Source organism: Arachis stenosperma, chromosome 3 (assembly GCF_014773155.1).
Source record: "Arachis stenosperma cultivar V10309 chromosome 3, arast.V10309.gnm1.PFL2, whole genome shotgun sequence".
Classification (NCBI taxonomy): domain Eukaryota; kingdom Viridiplantae; phylum Streptophyta; class Magnoliopsida; order Fabales; family Fabaceae; genus Arachis; species Arachis stenosperma.
In genome coordinates, this window is record NC_080379.1 from 5826459 (window position 1) to 5844140 (window position 17682).

General features: G+C 32.8%; 3 protein-coding genes across 4 annotated transcripts; 2 read left to right on the forward strand and 1 right to left on the reverse strand.

Moving 5' to 3' along the window:
* Positions 1–305: 305 nt before the first annotated feature.
* On the forward strand, positions 306–713 carry LOC130965482 (auxin-responsive protein SAUR21-like). The gene has a single exon (XM_057890242.1). The coding sequence runs from the start codon at positions 322–324 to the stop codon at positions 628–630; it is 309 nt and encodes a 102-aa protein (XP_057746225.1). The 5' UTR covers positions 306–321; the 3' UTR covers positions 631–713.
* A 6830-nt stretch (positions 714–7543) lies between these two features.
* LOC130968497 (auxin-responsive protein SAUR21-like) lies at positions 7544–8399 on the forward strand. The gene has a single exon (XM_057893796.1). The coding sequence runs from the start codon at positions 7700–7702 to the stop codon at positions 8000–8002; it is 303 nt and encodes a 100-aa protein (XP_057749779.1). The 5' UTR covers positions 7544–7699; the 3' UTR covers positions 8003–8399.
* A 198-nt stretch (positions 8400–8597) lies between these two features.
* On the reverse strand, positions 8598–17087 carry LOC130968496 (pentatricopeptide repeat-containing protein MRL1, chloroplastic). 2 transcript variants are annotated; one of them, XM_057893795.1, is made up of 19 exons: positions 16717–17087; positions 15339–16065; positions 14964–15201; positions 14655–14718; positions 14427–14571; positions 14206–14321; positions 13960–14088; positions 13686–13859; positions 13387–13551; positions 13142–13282; positions 12926–13025; positions 12354–12462; positions 12173–12264; positions 11751–11841; positions 11398–11629; positions 11216–11308; positions 10666–10714; positions 9752–9845; positions 8598–9250 (listed from the first exon to the last, which is right to left on the reverse strand). In XM_057893795.1, exons 1-19 carry the CDS (start codon positions 17035–17037, stop codon positions 9019–9021), a joined length of 3312 nt encoding a protein of 1103 aa, XP_057749778.1. In that variant the 5' UTR covers positions 17038–17087; the 3' UTR covers positions 8598–9018. The 2 variants fall into 2 exon arrangements, with proteins under 2 accessions (XP_057749778.1, XP_057749777.1); XM_057893794.1 differs by having other exon boundaries at positions 15333–16065.
* Between the last annotated feature and the right edge of the window lie 595 nt (positions 17088–17682).

A 17682-nucleotide genomic window follows, 5' to 3' on the forward strand; every position in this document is an offset into this window, starting at 1 on the left:
ACTCTGTTATTTAATTTGTATGGAAATGGAAAATTGAGAACACAACAACAACAACAATTAACTACAAAAACTGTGGGAGGGAGCTATTAGATTCATGACTATAATACACAAGTTGCATGGGAATGCCTCCTCTGACACATTAGTCTTATACTGTTACTATTACTAATAATAAATGCATGGACCAAGTTAGACTCAAATAAATAATTGAAATACATACAATATCTTATTTTTCCTTTCATTTGGGTATCTATATATATAGAGAGGTTGTTAGCTTAATAGAATTATATTCATTGAGAGAAGAAAGAGAGAAAGAAATTAAAGATGGGTGTTCGTGTGATTCCAGAGACGATGATCCAACATGCAAAGCAAATTCTAAGATTGAGGTCTCATCATGCAAACAAAATTGATGTGCCAAAAGGGCACTTTGCAGTGTATGTGGGAGATGAAGATAACAACATGAAGCGGTTTGTGGTTCCTATTTCCTTCTTGAAGCAGCCAATGTTCCAAGCTTTGTTGAAACGTGCTGAGGATGAATTTGGCTTTGACCAACCAATGGGAAATCAGCATCTTCTTATTCCTTGTCCTGTTGATCATTTCCTTGATCTCACTTCTCGAATCACCAACAACTAGCTTACTTAATTAATTAGCTATCTACCTAATTATTGTGGTTGATTCACTATTAATTAGTTATTATTCATTCCCACAACTTTGTATTTCCTATGTGCATACATTAATTAATATTATTGTATTTAATTTGAGAAAGAGTGAAGATTATTACAATGCAACAATTTTGGTAATTTGGTCATCATTTTACTCGTTTTAGTCTTTATATTTATTTTAAATCAAATAAAATACTGAAACATAATAATGCAGTCAGATTCTATACCTCTTAAACTAAATATAATACTGAATCTCCAAACTAAATACTATTTTATTGATCTTTTATTATTATTCCTTAATTAATTATTCGAGGTAGAAATAATGTATGTAGCTTCATATCTACACAAAAATAAAAAACAACATATTTATATAAATAAGACGAAGTGTAGTATGTTGTAATCATCTATATATGTAGAATATTTCAAACTAAAATCACTATATTAATTAGCTAATATATTATTGATACTTTGGCACTTAGCTTTGTTACTATTTGATTTGGCCGAAAGGAAAATATATTACTTGAATATGTAGCATGTATAATTATTTTATTCTTCTTCTCCTTCTTCTACTATACTACCTCCCCAATCAAAATCAATGATTGCTGCCTGCATATATATGTGACTCACATGCCTGCAACCAACATAACTTCCAAATATATATAGTTTTTTTTTGCATATATATGATTACGTAATATCTTATAGAGTTCAAATTCAATGTATATATGGCGAATGGCGAATGTGAACGTTTTTATATAGGTGGCTACTCCAATGAAGATTTTATGATTGTCATCATGTGAAGATATTTTATTTTAGTCATTGGATGATAGATTGTATGGCTTGATTTTTATTTGAAGTAAAAGTGTTACATTTATTAAAAGTGTTACTAAACAAATAAGTTACACTTTTTAAATAAGGATCATCATGAGAAGATGTTTTTGACATCTTCATGGAAGTAGTTACCTTTTATATATTGTTATTATCATTAAAATAAAATTCTCTTAACATTTCGGCAACATATATGATTGGACGATGTTATCATATAGTATTAAGCTACAAGCTAGGTAATAAGCTTTGCTACTAAGTAGAGTATATATTATACATGTAGTAACATTTTTTTTTCATTATTTAATTATTTTTTCACGATAATTTAATCATACATTTATTATTCGAGAAATAATTAATTTGGTTGCTAACTCCAGTATGTGAGAAAATAAAACCAAAAGAATCTATCAATATTTCCGGTTGAGCAATGCTAGAGAACCAAAAGAGTATTAGTCAAAAATCAGTCAAATATCTTTTGGTGAATTCAAAATCTCTACAAGTTAATATATATGAATGTTTCTTCTGCTAAGTATTAGAATGTTTTTTTTTCATACTAAATGGATGTTTTTTTATATATTTTTCTAATTTTATTGTATTGTAAATGTGAATGTCTCTATTTTTTTAAAAATTTCATATTTTTTAAGTTTATAGATGTTTAATTATTTTTGCTAAAATATAACTGAATATTTTTTTGTTAAGTATTAAGATGTTTTTTTTCATATTAAATGAATGTTTTTTTTATAATTCTATAATTATGTAGTTTGCAGTTTCAGTAATTGTGTCCCGTCAGATCCATATTCACGCCAAGCGTAGACATGAAATCCACCACGCGCCGCGCGTGGTCAATGGTTTTATTTCTCCATTCTTCAGGACGGGCCTGTCACAAGGATCTCCCAGGCCAAGTTGACCATGCTCGCCCCAACTCCATGTCTTTATTTCTCCATTCTCTGATTTAAAGAATAAGGGTAAAAACAAGAACGAAATCAGTATGTTAATATAATGAAAGTATAGAAAAAAATCAACCTCTTGATACTGTATTCTATGTCAAATTGTCAATACTTATTGCATTGCTTCCATATTTTAACGTAGTCTCTACGCTAAAACCAAACCTACTTTTAGACGAGGAGACGACACAATTTTAAGTGCAATCTTTTTCTTGCCTAAGAACAAGAGAAGAACATCTTACCTGTGATAAGAATGGAGTGCTCGGCACCGGCAGCAATATCAACAACCTTTGTATCATCAAGGCCAGGGACTTTCTCCATATTGGCTTGTTGAGGGCGTCGCAGAGAGTATGGAAGTCGTTGACGCTTCCAGCAGTATTGGTGAGAGAGAGAGGTCTGTGTGTGTGATTGTTGGAGGTGGGTAGGTTAATGTGAGAGAGAATATGAAGGTTTTCATAGGGTTTAATTAGATTTACTTAATCAATTTTAAATTTTTAAATTTGAATTTAAAAAATTTAAAATTAATAATTAATATAAATTAATGTGGTTTTGTTTAGTTTTTTGCTGGTAATCTTTTGGTTTCATATACTTTTCCTTTCCGGTTATAAGTGTCTAGGAGGACAGTAACTTTTGTGTTTTTTGGCTAGCACTTAACCATAAAAAAAAAAGAGTAATTTCTCATCATTGAATGTAATCTCACACCATTAATTATTACATGATCCATAAGAAATGGTGTTCCATTTTTATGATCCTCATCTTTAGCCGCTGCAGGTAATTAATTGGATAAAAAATAGAGGATTGCTACCCATACAAGTCTTTTTGACTTACAAGTCTTACAAGTTACTAGGCCTTTTAATGCGTTATTAAACGTTTCCTGTTTTCAAAGCGCTACACTCAGAACGGTTCTTCTTCTTCCTCTTCCTCTTCATCTTCTTCTCCTCTTCCTCTTCGTCTTCTTCTTCTTCTTCTTCTTTTTCTTCTTCTTCTTCTTCTCTTCCTCTTCCTCTTCCTCTTCCTCTTCTTCTTCTTCTTTGTTTTTTTTCGATTTTCATGGTTTCTGAAATCAAGCTTTGAAATCGTTTTGAAGAAGAAGAAGCAGCAGAAGATGAGGAGAAAGAGAAAGAGTTCTGAATTATGCAACGAATTTTGGGTGTATTTCTTAAATCCTTTGGGTGTATTTTTTGTAATCCTTTGGGTGTATTTCTGTAATCCTTTTGAAGATAATGGAACTTCAGAAATACACCCAAACGATTACAGAAGTACACCTAAAATGATTACAGAAATACACCCAAAGGATTACAGAAATACACCCAAACAGTTACAGGAATTCACCCAAACGATTATATAAATACACCTAAAAGATTACAGAAAATACACCCAAAAGATTACAAAACTACACCCAAAGGATTTAAAGAAATACACCCAAAATTCGTTGAAGTATATTTTATGCATAATTCAGAACTCTTTCTCTTTCTCCTCCTCATCTTCTGCTGCTTTTTCTTCTTCAAAAACGATTTCACCATGAAAAATTGAAAAAAAAAAGAGAAAACAGAGAGAAAAGAACGTAAATGAAGAAGAAGAGGAAGACGATGAAGAAGAACGTGCAGAAACGAAAGAAAAGGAGAAGAAGAAGAGTAAGAGGAAGAAGAACATGCAGCAAGAAGAAGAAGAAGGAGAAAGAGAAGGCAAGAAATGAAAGAAAAGAAGAAGGAGAAGACGAAGGGGAAGAAGAATGGTTTGAAGCGCGTTTTGAGCGTTAATTTTAATTGAACTTGTAAGGCTTACAAGCCTTAATCGCTTGTATGCGAAGAATTACTCTAAAAAATATAACAAAACAATAATTAATGTTAATTTCTCTTTTACTCGTCAATAAATAAAATATTTCTTTTTTGGTCTTTGGGTCAAATATTACTGCTATCCCAAAAAAATACCCCATATATATATATAATAATGGGACCATATATCAATTGTATATCAACTCTAATATAAGCCCATAGATTTATAGCAAAGCATATCCAACAGAAGATCCAAATTTTTGTAGGCAGACCAAATTTTTAAACAATAATATTCATCAATATGCAATTTGCATGGTTATTATATATTGCTTACAATTGCAAGGGTTAATTGTTTATATATTTAATTTTTTTATGAAATAATCCAAGATACAATTTGCAATTTTGCATTGGTAATATAATTACATTCTGTGATGACTCTATTTCTATTTATTGGAAGTTTGTCAGATTTAATTCGGATCGCAAGATACATATACTCTCTGACAAAAATCTCTAAATGATAAATTATCAATTTGGTCCCCCATGCCTCTACTCTCACTATAGTAGTGTGTGAACTTCACCAACTAGATATGGTTTGATATATATTTAATTTAATTTCTTAGCTAACAACTTAAATTTTTGGAGGAAATACATTGTACCATGCAATAGTAGTGTGTAATATATTCAATTTCATTATTGTTAGCTTGACATTAGGATGAGACAGAAGCAGTAATTTCAAAAAGAAAATGATATGATTGCAAACTTTGTTTGCTTCTCGTTTGAATAAGGATGAAGAAAAACATAAAGATGTTGTTAGTTTTTATTAATTATATCTTCTCTTAATTTGTTTTCTTCCACTATAAAAAACATAGTGATTATAAAAAAAATATCGTTATTAGTATTTGTGTATATTTTAGGTAGGCCTGCATTTGGTTTAATTTGATTTCGTTTTGTATATCCACAAAAAGGAAAAGAAAAAAAAAATCTGGCCAAACCTGAAAATTTCAAGAAAGTGAATACCCAAAAAAAATCATATATATAGTTGTGACGACAATTAATGAATGTTAAATAAGACAAGTTCTGACCGTTTCTGTCTGATTTTTTTTTATTACCAAAATTTTTGTTAAATTTAATACATCGATTTATATTATTATATATCTTTGGATTTATCTGAGATAATAGTACTCCATTTTTATTGCGTCGTCCTTAATTAATTAGCTTGATAATAAGATATGGAACGATATATATTGTTAATTTGTTTGTGGCATGTAAAAATGAATGATTGGATATCAAATTAAGGATAATACAGCTAAAGGACCATGTTAATCAATTAAATCAAACTCATAGTATAACTACTTTGAGAGGAATGCATGATTGTGTTAGTTCTCTCAAATTAAACCACGCTCCTAGTTACGTACGTATCCACATGACCACATGTGTTCCCTTCTTTTTGCTTCACATGCTCACATGCATTGTCTTTTATTAATTCAATGAAAAAAATAGAATCAACAATAAAATCCAATAAAAACAAGAGAAAGTTTAGTTCAGTATTCTATCTCCATAATCTAACTTTTGGAGAGATAAAAATAAAAAATAATAAATATTGTGACGGGAAAAGAGAGGAGGATATACCTCATCAGTTACTTTGGTTTCTTCAATTCTTTCCTTATATTAATAATAACTTTCTTTAATCATCATATTTGGCCGTCGTCAATCTGGATTACTATTGGAGTAACCGAAAAAATCTCCAAAGTTTAAATACTAATAAAAATAGAATTTATCTATTTTGTATTTTCAAAATATATGTTGAGATTATAAATTAAAATTTTTATTAAAAATATAAAATAATTAATTTTAAATGTATATTCTATATTTATTAAATAAATTTTTTATTAATAATAAATTTATCATATATTTTTAAGATATATATTAACTAAATCTAATAAAAATCTTTTTACAAAATTAAAACGAAAAAAGAAATTTAAAGACATAACAAAAATAGTTACCGTTTTCATCTAGCTCAAAAATAGATTTCAAACGGCTTTTTCCATTTTCAAACCTAACTCTTTCTATTTAAAGTCCTTAGGTCACAAATAATATTTTGCAACTTATTTTGTCTTATCAAACAAAGTCTTTTCATATATTGCTTCTATATTTCACTTATAAATTTTAAAAAGTATAAAATAATAAGAGATCACTACTGGAAGATAAGCACTAATACCGATGGAAATTTTTTTTAAGAGAATCCACTTTGGGAACGGGTACAGGACGCATTATGGTACATGCCGTATAATAATTACTTAAAATTAACATTGGTTCCTGTAAGAATAATACTGTCCCTCCTCAGCATCTTTTCAATCTCTTTCCATATCAAGTGACCACATGTCCACATGCATCATCTATTTGATCTTTGGCTTTTTTCAGTGGACAAATTCAATTTTTATTAAAAGTAACACAAACAAGAAAAATGTTTCAAGATAAGTTTAAAAGAGGTTGAAATAATAAAAGCACTTCTCTATTATATATTATTATTTTATATTATCTAACAAATAATAATTTTAAAGTTAATTGTGATGTAATTTTTTTTTTTTGAGTTTGAGTGTGTTATTAGAGATTCAAATAGTTATTGAATTTTGAGTTGTTCTAATACCTTTTCTTTCTAACATTTATCATATGTGAGATTTTTGTTGTTTGAAGAAGACTGATTTTAGCTTAAAATTGTGGTTTAAGAATATTATATATAAAATAGATTGTCTGAATATTTTATATTTTTTTCGTGATCCTATTAGTGGATATAATTCTAAAATTATTGATATTCTTAATAAGATTTAGGAGTTTTTGTCAAAATTTTACAATTTGAGTGAATAGTCCAAAAAACCAATAAAATTGCAGATTAGCGAACGAGATATGGAGCTAGGATCAACTCTACTCATGTTATTTAATTTGCCCCTTGTAATAACCTCCGATAATTCATCCATGCTAATCTAGGATAGGTGTTTTGCTTTTTTTTTTTTTTCTTGCTTGTTTTGACACCAAAAAATATTTCACATTATCCAACACCAATGAAATTACCACATGGCTTTGTTGTGGGACAATAACAATGCGTTTTCACAGCCTCATGCATGTCGTGTGTTGTGCACAATATATAATTACTACAATTATTGTTGGAGTGTAACTGAGCTGGAAGAGGATAAACTGGGACGGTTTTCAAGTTGTAACAAAGCCCCATGTGATTGTGAACACTCTTGATGAGTGAAGTGGGACCCACCCTATGTACCTTAATTAATTGGCATCATTATTCAACTTACACGGTCACAACACCAATGTGCTCAACCCTTATGTTCTGGATATCTCATATACTTATCCTATAAATATAACCCCGCTCAACTTCCCTTCCCATCTCATCACATCTATAAACTACAATCACATAACAAAATCTCTTACATTTATCTATTCTCAAGTTTGAAGTACAGGGTGAAGTGAATCATCATCATATAGAATCATGGGTATTCGTATGCCGTTTATGGTGCACCAAGCAAAGCAGGTATTCAAGTCAACATCACAGCATCTACAAGGTGGAAACCAGACAGGTGTTGTTCCAAAGGGACACATAGCAGTGTATGTTGGAGAGTTGCAGAAGAAGCGGTTTGTGGTTCCGATATCATACTTGAGTCATCCTTTGTTTGTTGACTTGCTTCACAGAGCAGAGGAAGAGTTTGGATTCAACCATCCAATGGGAGGACTCACAATTCCATGCAAAGAAGATGCATTTATCAATCTTACCTCTCAACTGGGTGCTTTGTGAATCAAACATATATTGATAACATCATCTACTGACTTCATTTTTTTAGAACCTTACAAGATATATAGATCTCTTTTTCTTTCTCTAACTTCTGTCTTTTAGACAAATAATGTATTTTGTTGTATAAAATTTTGTTCAAATCTGTCTCCTGTTTGGAGATGCAAAATCGTCAATTACGTCCTCTACTTGCCCCTCTGTATCAGCCTTTGAAACATTTGATTCGTACAATATATAGCTTAAAACCCACAATTGCCGGCGGTATATTTAAGATATTTTTTTATTTTATCATTTTGCTATTTTTTTTAATACAAATACATCCTCCCTAAAATGAACGGATTCATTCATAATCTGTCCCCTCGGTGCAAGAGTTTAAGGATGTTTTTAGATGGTTGAACAATTAATCAATTATTAGTTACTGCTCTACCATTTTGTTTTTTCCCTCTATTTTTTCAAAAAAGTCAAAGACAAGAGGGAGGGGGTTCAAAAGTTCAAAACGGTAATAATAACAGTGAGGCATCTAAAGGTCCAATTATCCTAATAATTTTCAATTTGAATGATAGAACACAAAAGGAAGAACTAATACCAAAAAATCATAGTGGTATTGTTTTTCATGTTGTATATGCTTTTGTTACATATATAAAGTTCTGGTAAAACAAAATAAATACAAGTACCAGAATCATATAGATCAGATATTTCTGCATCTCTATCATCGTACATTAATTTAGATAATCCGCGTGGCAGAGGCCATGACATAGCTGCAGGTAAAGGACAAAAGAATTGGACCAGTGCCATCTTTGATTTTGATGGTGGCTTCATCAAAATGAATTTGCTGAGATGTCATTTCTCAGGCCAGCACTCAAGAAAGCATATGCTTTCTTAGGTCTAAATCACTCTTCTATTTATACCATTTGGATGAAGGAGTGCTTTCAACTTTCTATTGAGAAAATACATTAAGATGGAAAGCTAATATTAGGCAAAATGCAGATGCTTGATTTCTGCTGGGAATCACAAATATACACTTAGTCTAAAGATAAATTGCCGGTTCGAATCCTTCGCTGCTGATGGCTAATGCGTTTGCCCAGTCTTGATGGGGATGAGCTCCAGTCACCTGGTTTCCCACTGAATGATGCAAGTTTCGGCTGAAACCATTTCTTCAGAGCTAGACCATTAATTCTAAGCTTCCCACTCGATTCGTGACCCTGGTAAGGAATCTTAAGTCTCCTGAATAAAGCTGCAACTGCCTGGCCAACTCTGAAGCCAAAGACATTGAATTTCTGTCAGTAATATGTATTGAGCAATATCATCCAAGCGACAGAATAGAAGAGAAATATTGGAGTAAAAAGAGAAAAAGAGGGGGGAGAAAGAGGGGGGGGGGGGGGGTGCATCAGAATGAAACTTCAGAAACTTACTAATGTCTTGGCCACTGAATCTAGTTAATCACTGAATCTTTCACAAGATATTCTTTGTATACATACACATTTGAACTAAGATGTGTACATTTCGGAAAACAAAAGTAAATTACTAAAATGATTATATATAATAGTGTCATAGATTTACATATTTGATTTACCATCCAAGATACACACTTCCATGCATTTAAATTGTGGGTATTCTACTATTGCAGCTGAGAAAATTTTGCTACAAGCACAAAATGTATTTTTGAACGAAATGTAACGCTGCAAATATTTGAGGCAACAATATGGTTGAAAGAATGTTTGACAATGGTACCAGTTTTTATTTGGCTATTCTAACCTGTTAGCCAAGTTGATCATCTTTTCACCCTTTTGAGTTGAAACTTTTGTTTTCTCTACCGGCAGTAAAATTATTATATTGGATAATCTTGCACCTGCAACGACGATTTTCACAAGGACAAAGAGCAAAGCAGTTAGTCAGTTGGGCTATAATGTCAACGATATAATCAGCTACTACCCTACGCTTCTGTTGAACTAGAAAACTCGCAAATAAATATTGGAAAACTATACAATTAAGTTTATTTAAAGATTGGTAAAGAGAAAACAGAAAATGTCAAGGTATTATGTAAAGGAAAACTGCAACATGTAAAATTATCATCTAGGAGGAGAGAACAAATGATTACATGTACCCCTTTTCTCTGGAAATAATTTTCCAAAAAAGAAACGGCATTCAAGACCTTAAAAGGAGTAATTGGTACTAACAATTAAAGTAATCAGGAAATAGTTCCATTTGGAAATATAGCCAGTTCTACCAATTAGGACATTACTAGGTTTTGTTGAAAAATTTATTGAAGGTTTACCAGTTAAAAGTCCAATATTGTTGGCATAATCACTGAAGAAAAGGAAAGAAAAAGCAGAAAGACAAATATACTTGGTAAACATCCTTATTAGCTGTTACTTTCAGTATATGATTAATCGAAAGGAATTATTATTCTCTTTAAGGAAAAAATTAAATAAAAAGAGAGCCTGCAACCTGCAACTCAACTTCACTCATTTGACCTTTCTTCATATAAATGTCATAATCAAGTAAAAAAAAATGAATGTATCATTGAAATTCTTCAATCTTCAAAAATATAAAATTTTCAACAATATATGTGGTGCGAAAATCATAAATTAAAATAGATAATGTTAAACTAAATCTTGCATGACAATACATTTCAAACGCAGCACTAATGTTAAAATAAATCACGTTACCTGCTGCCAGTCGATGCTTGAGACCTTTCAGAACAGTTAAGAGATAAACCTGGAAACATTTTGATGGATTTTATCAATTTAATATTTGCACTAGCATAAATATCTGTCCTCAATACGTGTTTGCATGAACAAATTTGTGAATGTCATTGTGTTTGTGAATATGGTGTGAACTTGTACATGATATATGAAAGTGGCAACAGTTGACAAAGAGAGACACAAGAGGCTAATGCCTCCATAATCCAACTATGAAGCAATTTTGCACGTTGGCATCATACTAGGAAGCACAAGTGCATCAAAATAGCATGTGCATCTTCTTTCCTCACAAAAAATGGTAGAATAAAAATCTCTCAAAAATGAAGTGGTTAAGAAGTAGTTTGACGTGTGTAAATGTATTTTCCATTTGTGTATCTTCTTTCCTCATAATTCATAATAATTATATGTAGGTTTGACGGTCTTAGACATTTTACACACACTAGAACTTTACAGCAAAGTGTGAACCTTTCATGTAACAGAAGTCATGAGAGTGGAGGGGAGACTTAGACAAACACACCTCAGCAGTAGACGTATGCATGTCCTTAGCATCAACAACAATAGGACTCACTTTGAATGATACTGATGAAACAACTCCATATGAAGCAGCTTCCTACACAATTATTACAGCATCATTTGATGATTCAGATTCCTGAATAAGGCCTAAGATCCAAATAAACTTGGTTTTGGCTCCATTCTCACCTCAAGTATTGAAAAAGCACGAACATCATATTCCCCAAAACCATCTACTAATGCGCGAAGGTTTGAGTTTCTTGAAGATTCAGTGCTTACTCCCAGGTTGTCAACTAGTCTATTCTTGACAGATGCATCATAAGGGAGTTGTAAGCATCCCAGAAGTCGTGACAGTATTTCACTTGTAGGTTTTTCACCAGCTCCAAGTGTTTCACGATACACTGCTAAAGCCAGTGATGTCCTAAGAGCAAAAAACAGTAAAAACTTTCACACACAAAATCATCAAGGAAACAATTGTCCCTTTATTCATGATTACAAAGAATCATGTTCTAAGAATACTAGAAATATTAAAGAACAAATACCATTTATTATTGACTTGGGCCCGTCCTGAGTTGAAAGATAAAACAGGTTCACCAACAAAGCAATCCCTCTCATATCTTTGCAGGCACATTCCTTTCAAAGACACAAGTACCATCAGGAATTCTAATCATTGAATTCTCAAGGCTAAAATATATGAACATTTTGGGCCAATAAATAAGCAGAGTCCATGATATTTTTGCTTTAAATGCGCAGAAAATCAAGACAGAAACTCATGAGTAAAAAGATATGCCAATCATAAGTTGGTACTCACAAGAATACTTCCTCCTAATCCCTCCTCCCAAAGAAGAGAAAGAAAGCGTTGAGTAACAAAGCCAGATTCCAGATGTTTTTGAAGAAGTGTGAAATTTTTAAGTGGAAGAAATACATGATCAGAATTAAAAACTACCAACTCGCAATGACTCACCAATTATGCATCGACACATGTTGACATTAAGGGCAACACCCTCCATTTTGGCTTGAGAAAGAAGCATTTGAGCTGCTTCCATATCATCGTTTCTAGAAGAGGTGAGCAACATAGAAAACCGATCAGGAAAGGGCCTAAACTAATCATTTATTGGGCCCAAAAGTCGTTTTAGATCACTTACTTCTCGCTTGCTGTTAACAGTACTGAGAATGTGATACTGTTTGGGCACAATCCCAATCCTTTCATTTCAGATAAAACTTCCAAAGCCCTCTGAAATTGATTTCCATCACCTGTCCAGAATTCTTACATCGTTTTAAAATCCATTTGTTTGAATTAAACAGCAAAATAATGCAACTGCAGAAATAAGAGGAAAGCAAAAACAACTGAGGCTTGTCAGCGATACTTTAACAGTATATGTTTTCAGAAACCCCTTAATAACTGTTAAATTATTTAGTACTTCCCTTAATTCAAATTTGTCCATCTTAATTTTTCAAAACTCATCTGTTGACATAATAACACTGCATTGGCTTATAGTTTATGTTAGCAAGTTGCAAGATTCAGTTATAATTTTGTTAATAGTGGATTTGGTCAATGTTCTAACCATCTTGTCTTAATATTTCTCAATTAAATGTTTAGTTAGTGTGCCAATTATTTAAAGTTACCATTTTGCAAATCATATTTTCAGTTAGTTTTCATAGGAACTACTCTTCAAATATCCTTAATCAATGCTGGATCAAAGAAGCTTAAACTTACAAAGCGCAGTGAGCAAAGCATTAACTGTTGAAACTGTTCGCACCAATTTATGTGCCTTGAGATATTCATATAGCTCCAATGCCTTTTCCCAATTTCTTGCCTGTAAGTATTTGCCAGTAGTTAATAACACAATAATAAGTACTCAAGCTCATCAAGGGGCTATTACTACACTAAGTCTGGCACAAAATCTACTCAACCAGACACAATCAGACATACATTGCTACAGGCACCCACTAGCGAGCTATATGACATCATTCCAATATGTATTCCTCCTTTACGAGCTTCTTTGAGGACATCAAAGGCAGCATCCAGCTTTTTCGCATGTCCAGCAACATCTATCAGTGCACTCAGAAACATCTGCATATTGAGTCAGTAACTTTTGTAGCTCTTAATAAATGAAAAAAACTACAGCCGGAAAACAAAACTAAAGAGGTAAAAAGTTTTTTTTAAAAAATAGGTACCTCATCAGGGAGAACCCCTTTCTGGGTCATGTCATTGTAAACACTACATGCAAATTCCCAATCTCCAGTTTGGCTGCAAGAATTAATGGCAATCGTGTAAACTTCTGGAGTTCCCTTTAAATTATATTTTTGTAACATCTTATACACTTCTAGTGCCCGTTCAACCTGTAGAAAGCACATAATTGTAAATAATAAACATATTTTAAGTAAAAACAACTAAAAGAGACAGAAAACATATAAGAAACAGATGAAGATTATGTTGTATTCTAAAGCGAAAATCCGAGAAGAAAGAGCTATACCTGACCAGCATTTGCACAAGCCTTCATCAATGCACCAATAGTTATGTGATCTGGGTCAATGGGTTGTATTTCAGCTGCCATTTCTGCTAAAACATCAAAAGCACGATCCACCGCTCCTGACTGAGCACATGCAGCTATAAGTGCATTGAATACAACACGATCTGGCTTCACATTCTACTGCATACAAACATCACATCAGCATGCACAAATAAGCATTTCGGGAGCAACTCAAGTAGTATCAGTTGTCGAGAGATAGAAGTTGCAACTTTTGTACCTTAGACCTCAATATTCCATAAGCACCAAATGCTTTTGCTATTTGCCCAGCTCTAGCACAACCATCAATGAGTGCCCCATAGGTATGAACATTTGGTTCCACTCCAGAATTAACCATCTTGTGAAACATCTATAGGACACAGAGTAACAATGTTACCAGATATGGGATTCAGAGAAAGACATTTTACATAAAATGACATGATGCTATGCTAAATTGATTGAAAATGAAAGAAGAAGGATGTTATACTTCAAACATTGTATCAACTTTTCCACTCTTAGCACAAGTGGAAATCAGAGTGGTATAAAGTTTGCAATCAGGTTCTAGTCGAGCCTCTTTCAGTAGCTTCAACACTTCGAAAGCCCCTGAATAAATAACACAAAAATGTCATGACCTGAAAAGGTTACAAAGAAAAATATAGAGGGGAGTAATCAGGTATTGAGTGGAGTGATGATGAAAAATCAACTTACTTTCTGAATCTTGGGAGCTTGTACACACTGACATAAGCATGTTAAATGTACTCAAAGTTGGATTTGGAATTAGCCTAATGTAATCAAAAGCTTCTTTAACTGCCCTTTTCCTCTTGCAGATGTTAAAAAACTTTGCATGATAAATCTATAGTCAATAAATACACCATGTTAGAGAAACCCCAAATTGAAGAGCGGAATATCAAATAACAGCCAGAATGATGCATGTACCTTGGTCATATCTAATAAACCCTTTGTTTCCATATCTTTAAGCAATTCTAAACTTTCATGTAACCTAACAAAATCAATGCACTTCGGGGTAAGCTCATCAAGCTTAAAAGTAATAGCAAAATTAGGTCTGCAACAATCTTGGTCATGATATGGTTAACACTCAACAGAAATGAGGGGACGAGGAGTTTGACCTCATTGCTATATTTAGAGAATCTGTCACTTGTATAGGACTCACAACAAGTACTGTGTTCTCAGAGACAACTTTATGTTCTCTATTGTTTGTTGGAGGTGGATAGAACAGAATATTACCTCGCAGCTTTTAACAGCTTATTATATCTGCTCAGATAATCTGAATGGTCATTCTTCTGATCATCCTCCACCCTTGTTTGATCACTTTTCTGATCAAATTGCATGTTGATTGAGTGGCCATTGTTGGGAAAAACTTTGGCAGGCAGAGCTCTGCCACCTTTCCTCGAGTGTTTACTTCCATTTTGTGGAGAGTAGCCTTCTGTGTGACTGGAAATTGGTACCACTCCTTCAATATATTCTGAATAAATAAACATGGCTTACTTACAAATTTCCTTGAAACTTTGAATTCCTCATCATGATACTTGTAAATATTGAACAATCATATCATATATGAAATTACATTACAGTGCATTTTCTTTATAAAATTACCTGCACCTTGTGGAGAAATTTCTGTTGAGATATCAGATCCTTTAAGTGTGGTATTTCTCATTGTTGAGGGCAATCCTTTAACATTATTAGTTGAAGCATGAAGAGATAACGACTTTAGACTACTAAGTGGTGACATGGACCCAACTGTAGACTTGTTATCCTCATAAAACATGTACAGCTCTTGCCTCGCTGATTCACCAAAAAAGACATCAAAGCTGATGGCATCAATGTTTTCTTTAGTTTGTTCATTGATTGTTGTGAGTTCATTGTTTACACCAACAGAAGAAGTGGTATGCTCAGATTTAACTATAGTCAAAGGTGACTCAGGATCAGAGTCAGCTTGATCTTGATTTTCTTCTACTTGTAAAGCCATTTCTTCAGCAAAAGCTAGAGGTTGCAACACAGTTGATTGGAAAGCATCTGGCAAAATAGACTCTTCTAAAACCCTTGAACTACTATTATTGAAACTGGAGTCAAGAACAGGAGTAGATGACTCTGATACGTTGGTCATGAAGGATGCTTCGTGAACCAATGAAGATTTCAATAACGGAAGCTGAGACTCTTTGTCCTCGAGAATATGGTTATCTTCTGCATTGTGATCTGTTAAATTTCCAATTTCACTCATCGGGTTATCCCTTTGAAATTCTGGAAAACCGATAATCTGGCTTTCAATGACCTGGTTCCCCACATTACTTCCTTGTCGCGATAATGCAAATTTTGCATGTCCACGTGTCTACATGAGTGAAAGTTTTAGAAAGGCGACAATTATATAAACAGAACAGATTCAACAAACAAATAACTCAACAATTTCATACATTCTAACTTTCCTCCGACTATTTGGTACAGTTCCATCTGAACCAACTAATTATCACAAAAATTTAATGACACGATAAATTTTGTAACAAACATTACATCATGATAGGTTAACAAATGACAGTTAGATAGTTAGTCAGTTATAACTGTTATTAACAGCTAGTAGGAAGTCAATTCGTTTGTAGTCAACACTACTACTCTAACAACTCAGGTTTCTCATTCATCAACTAACGTTACATCTTTATATTGACACGCACACCACACACCGGAATATCCGAATTGTCAACATAGTCTCAATCCAAACATAGATAAACACGGAATGAACATTTAAGTATTGAAAAAAATGAAGGTTAAACACAGAACATCACAATCTAAGAACTAAAAAACAACTTCAAGTTACAACTAAACAAGCTGAAATTCAATTGTCCGATCAGGAGAACACTAGACCAAAAATCAGAACAAGAACGCAGCAGGAAAAACACAAAACGAAAGAAATGCTGCAAGTCTGTAACTGTACAGTGTGGAATCGAGCTCAATTATGGAGGAATGAGTGGATGAAGCTTGAGAGTACCTGATTGCGAGACTTCTTTCGGTTATTGAGAGTGAATCGGAGGATAGAAACGGCGGATAAGGTGACGAGGACGACAACGACGATGAGAGAGTGAGATTGCAAAGAAGCCTTGAAGACGAAGCGCGGTGAGTGGAGGCGGAGAAGCCCTAACCTGTTGCATTTCTTGCGAGATTGAAGAGGCGGTAGTGGAGGACGGAGAGTGTAGGCGGAACCGAGGAAGTGAGTGCGGACGGAACGGAGAGTGGAGAGAGAGAAGGCGGAAGGAGAGGTGAATCTGAAAGCGTGACGGTTATGGTAGTTCACGCAGAGGTTGAGTTCCATGGATGAAGAGAGAGAAGGAGCATGAGATGAAGCGTTAGCAGGAAGGAGAGGAGGAGGGAGTAGCTCTTGCACCAGAACCAGAGAATGAAATATACGTCTTGCTAGCTCAATGCTAATCCGAATCCTTTGCTTACGTGGCGCATTTTTGTTTTTCCGTTGCTCGCTGGGACCCACTGCTACTTGCTACTGTTACTAAATTCCCTCCATATCAGAGTGAAGCTAAAAAGTAAAAGTAACTAAAAACACGAAGAGGTTGAGGAAAATCAAGGATGAATTTAGAGTTAATTATCATTTCCTTACTCTCGAAATATTCAGACACGGATAATTTTTTTTTTTAAAAGATGTCATCAATAAAATAGTTTTTAAATAAATTAAAAATACAATAAAAAATAATTAATAAATAATAAAAAAATTACATTTAGTAAATGATTTATTATTTGATCTGAATTTTTATAATAATATTAGAATAAATATTTTAAAAAATATAAAAAATTCAAAACAAAATTTAAATTTAATTTTTTTTAAAATATAATCATTCATAATAAAAAATAAAAAAATTTATTTGACATAAAATTATTAAATTTTAGAAATAAAAAAATTTTATTTTTCTAAAAATAATTATAAAAATTTATATTAAAATTTGAT

Excerpts from the sequence above, each read along its gene's own strand:
- LOC130968496 (XM_057893794.1), bottom strand. The coding sequence starts at position 17,037 with ATGGAACTCAACCTCTGCGTGAACTACCATAACCGTCACGCTTTCAGA. Across the intron at positions 14,322-14,426 it reads AAGCTCCCAAGATTCAGAAA|GGGCTTTCGAAGTGTTGAAG; the intron begins GTAAGTTGATTT and ends TTATTTATTCAG. Across the intron at positions 12,265-12,353 it reads CTGTTAACAGCAAGCGAGAA|AAACGATGATATGGAAGCAG; the intron begins GTAAGTGATCTA and ends CACCTCTTCTAG.
- LOC130965482 (XM_057890242.1), top strand. The coding sequence starts at position 322 with ATGGGTGTTCGTGTGATTCCAGAGACGATGATCCAACATGCAAAGCAA.
- LOC130968497 (XM_057893796.1), top strand. The coding sequence starts at position 7,700 with ATGGGTATTCGTATGCCGTTTATGGTGCACCAAGCAAAGCAGGTATTC.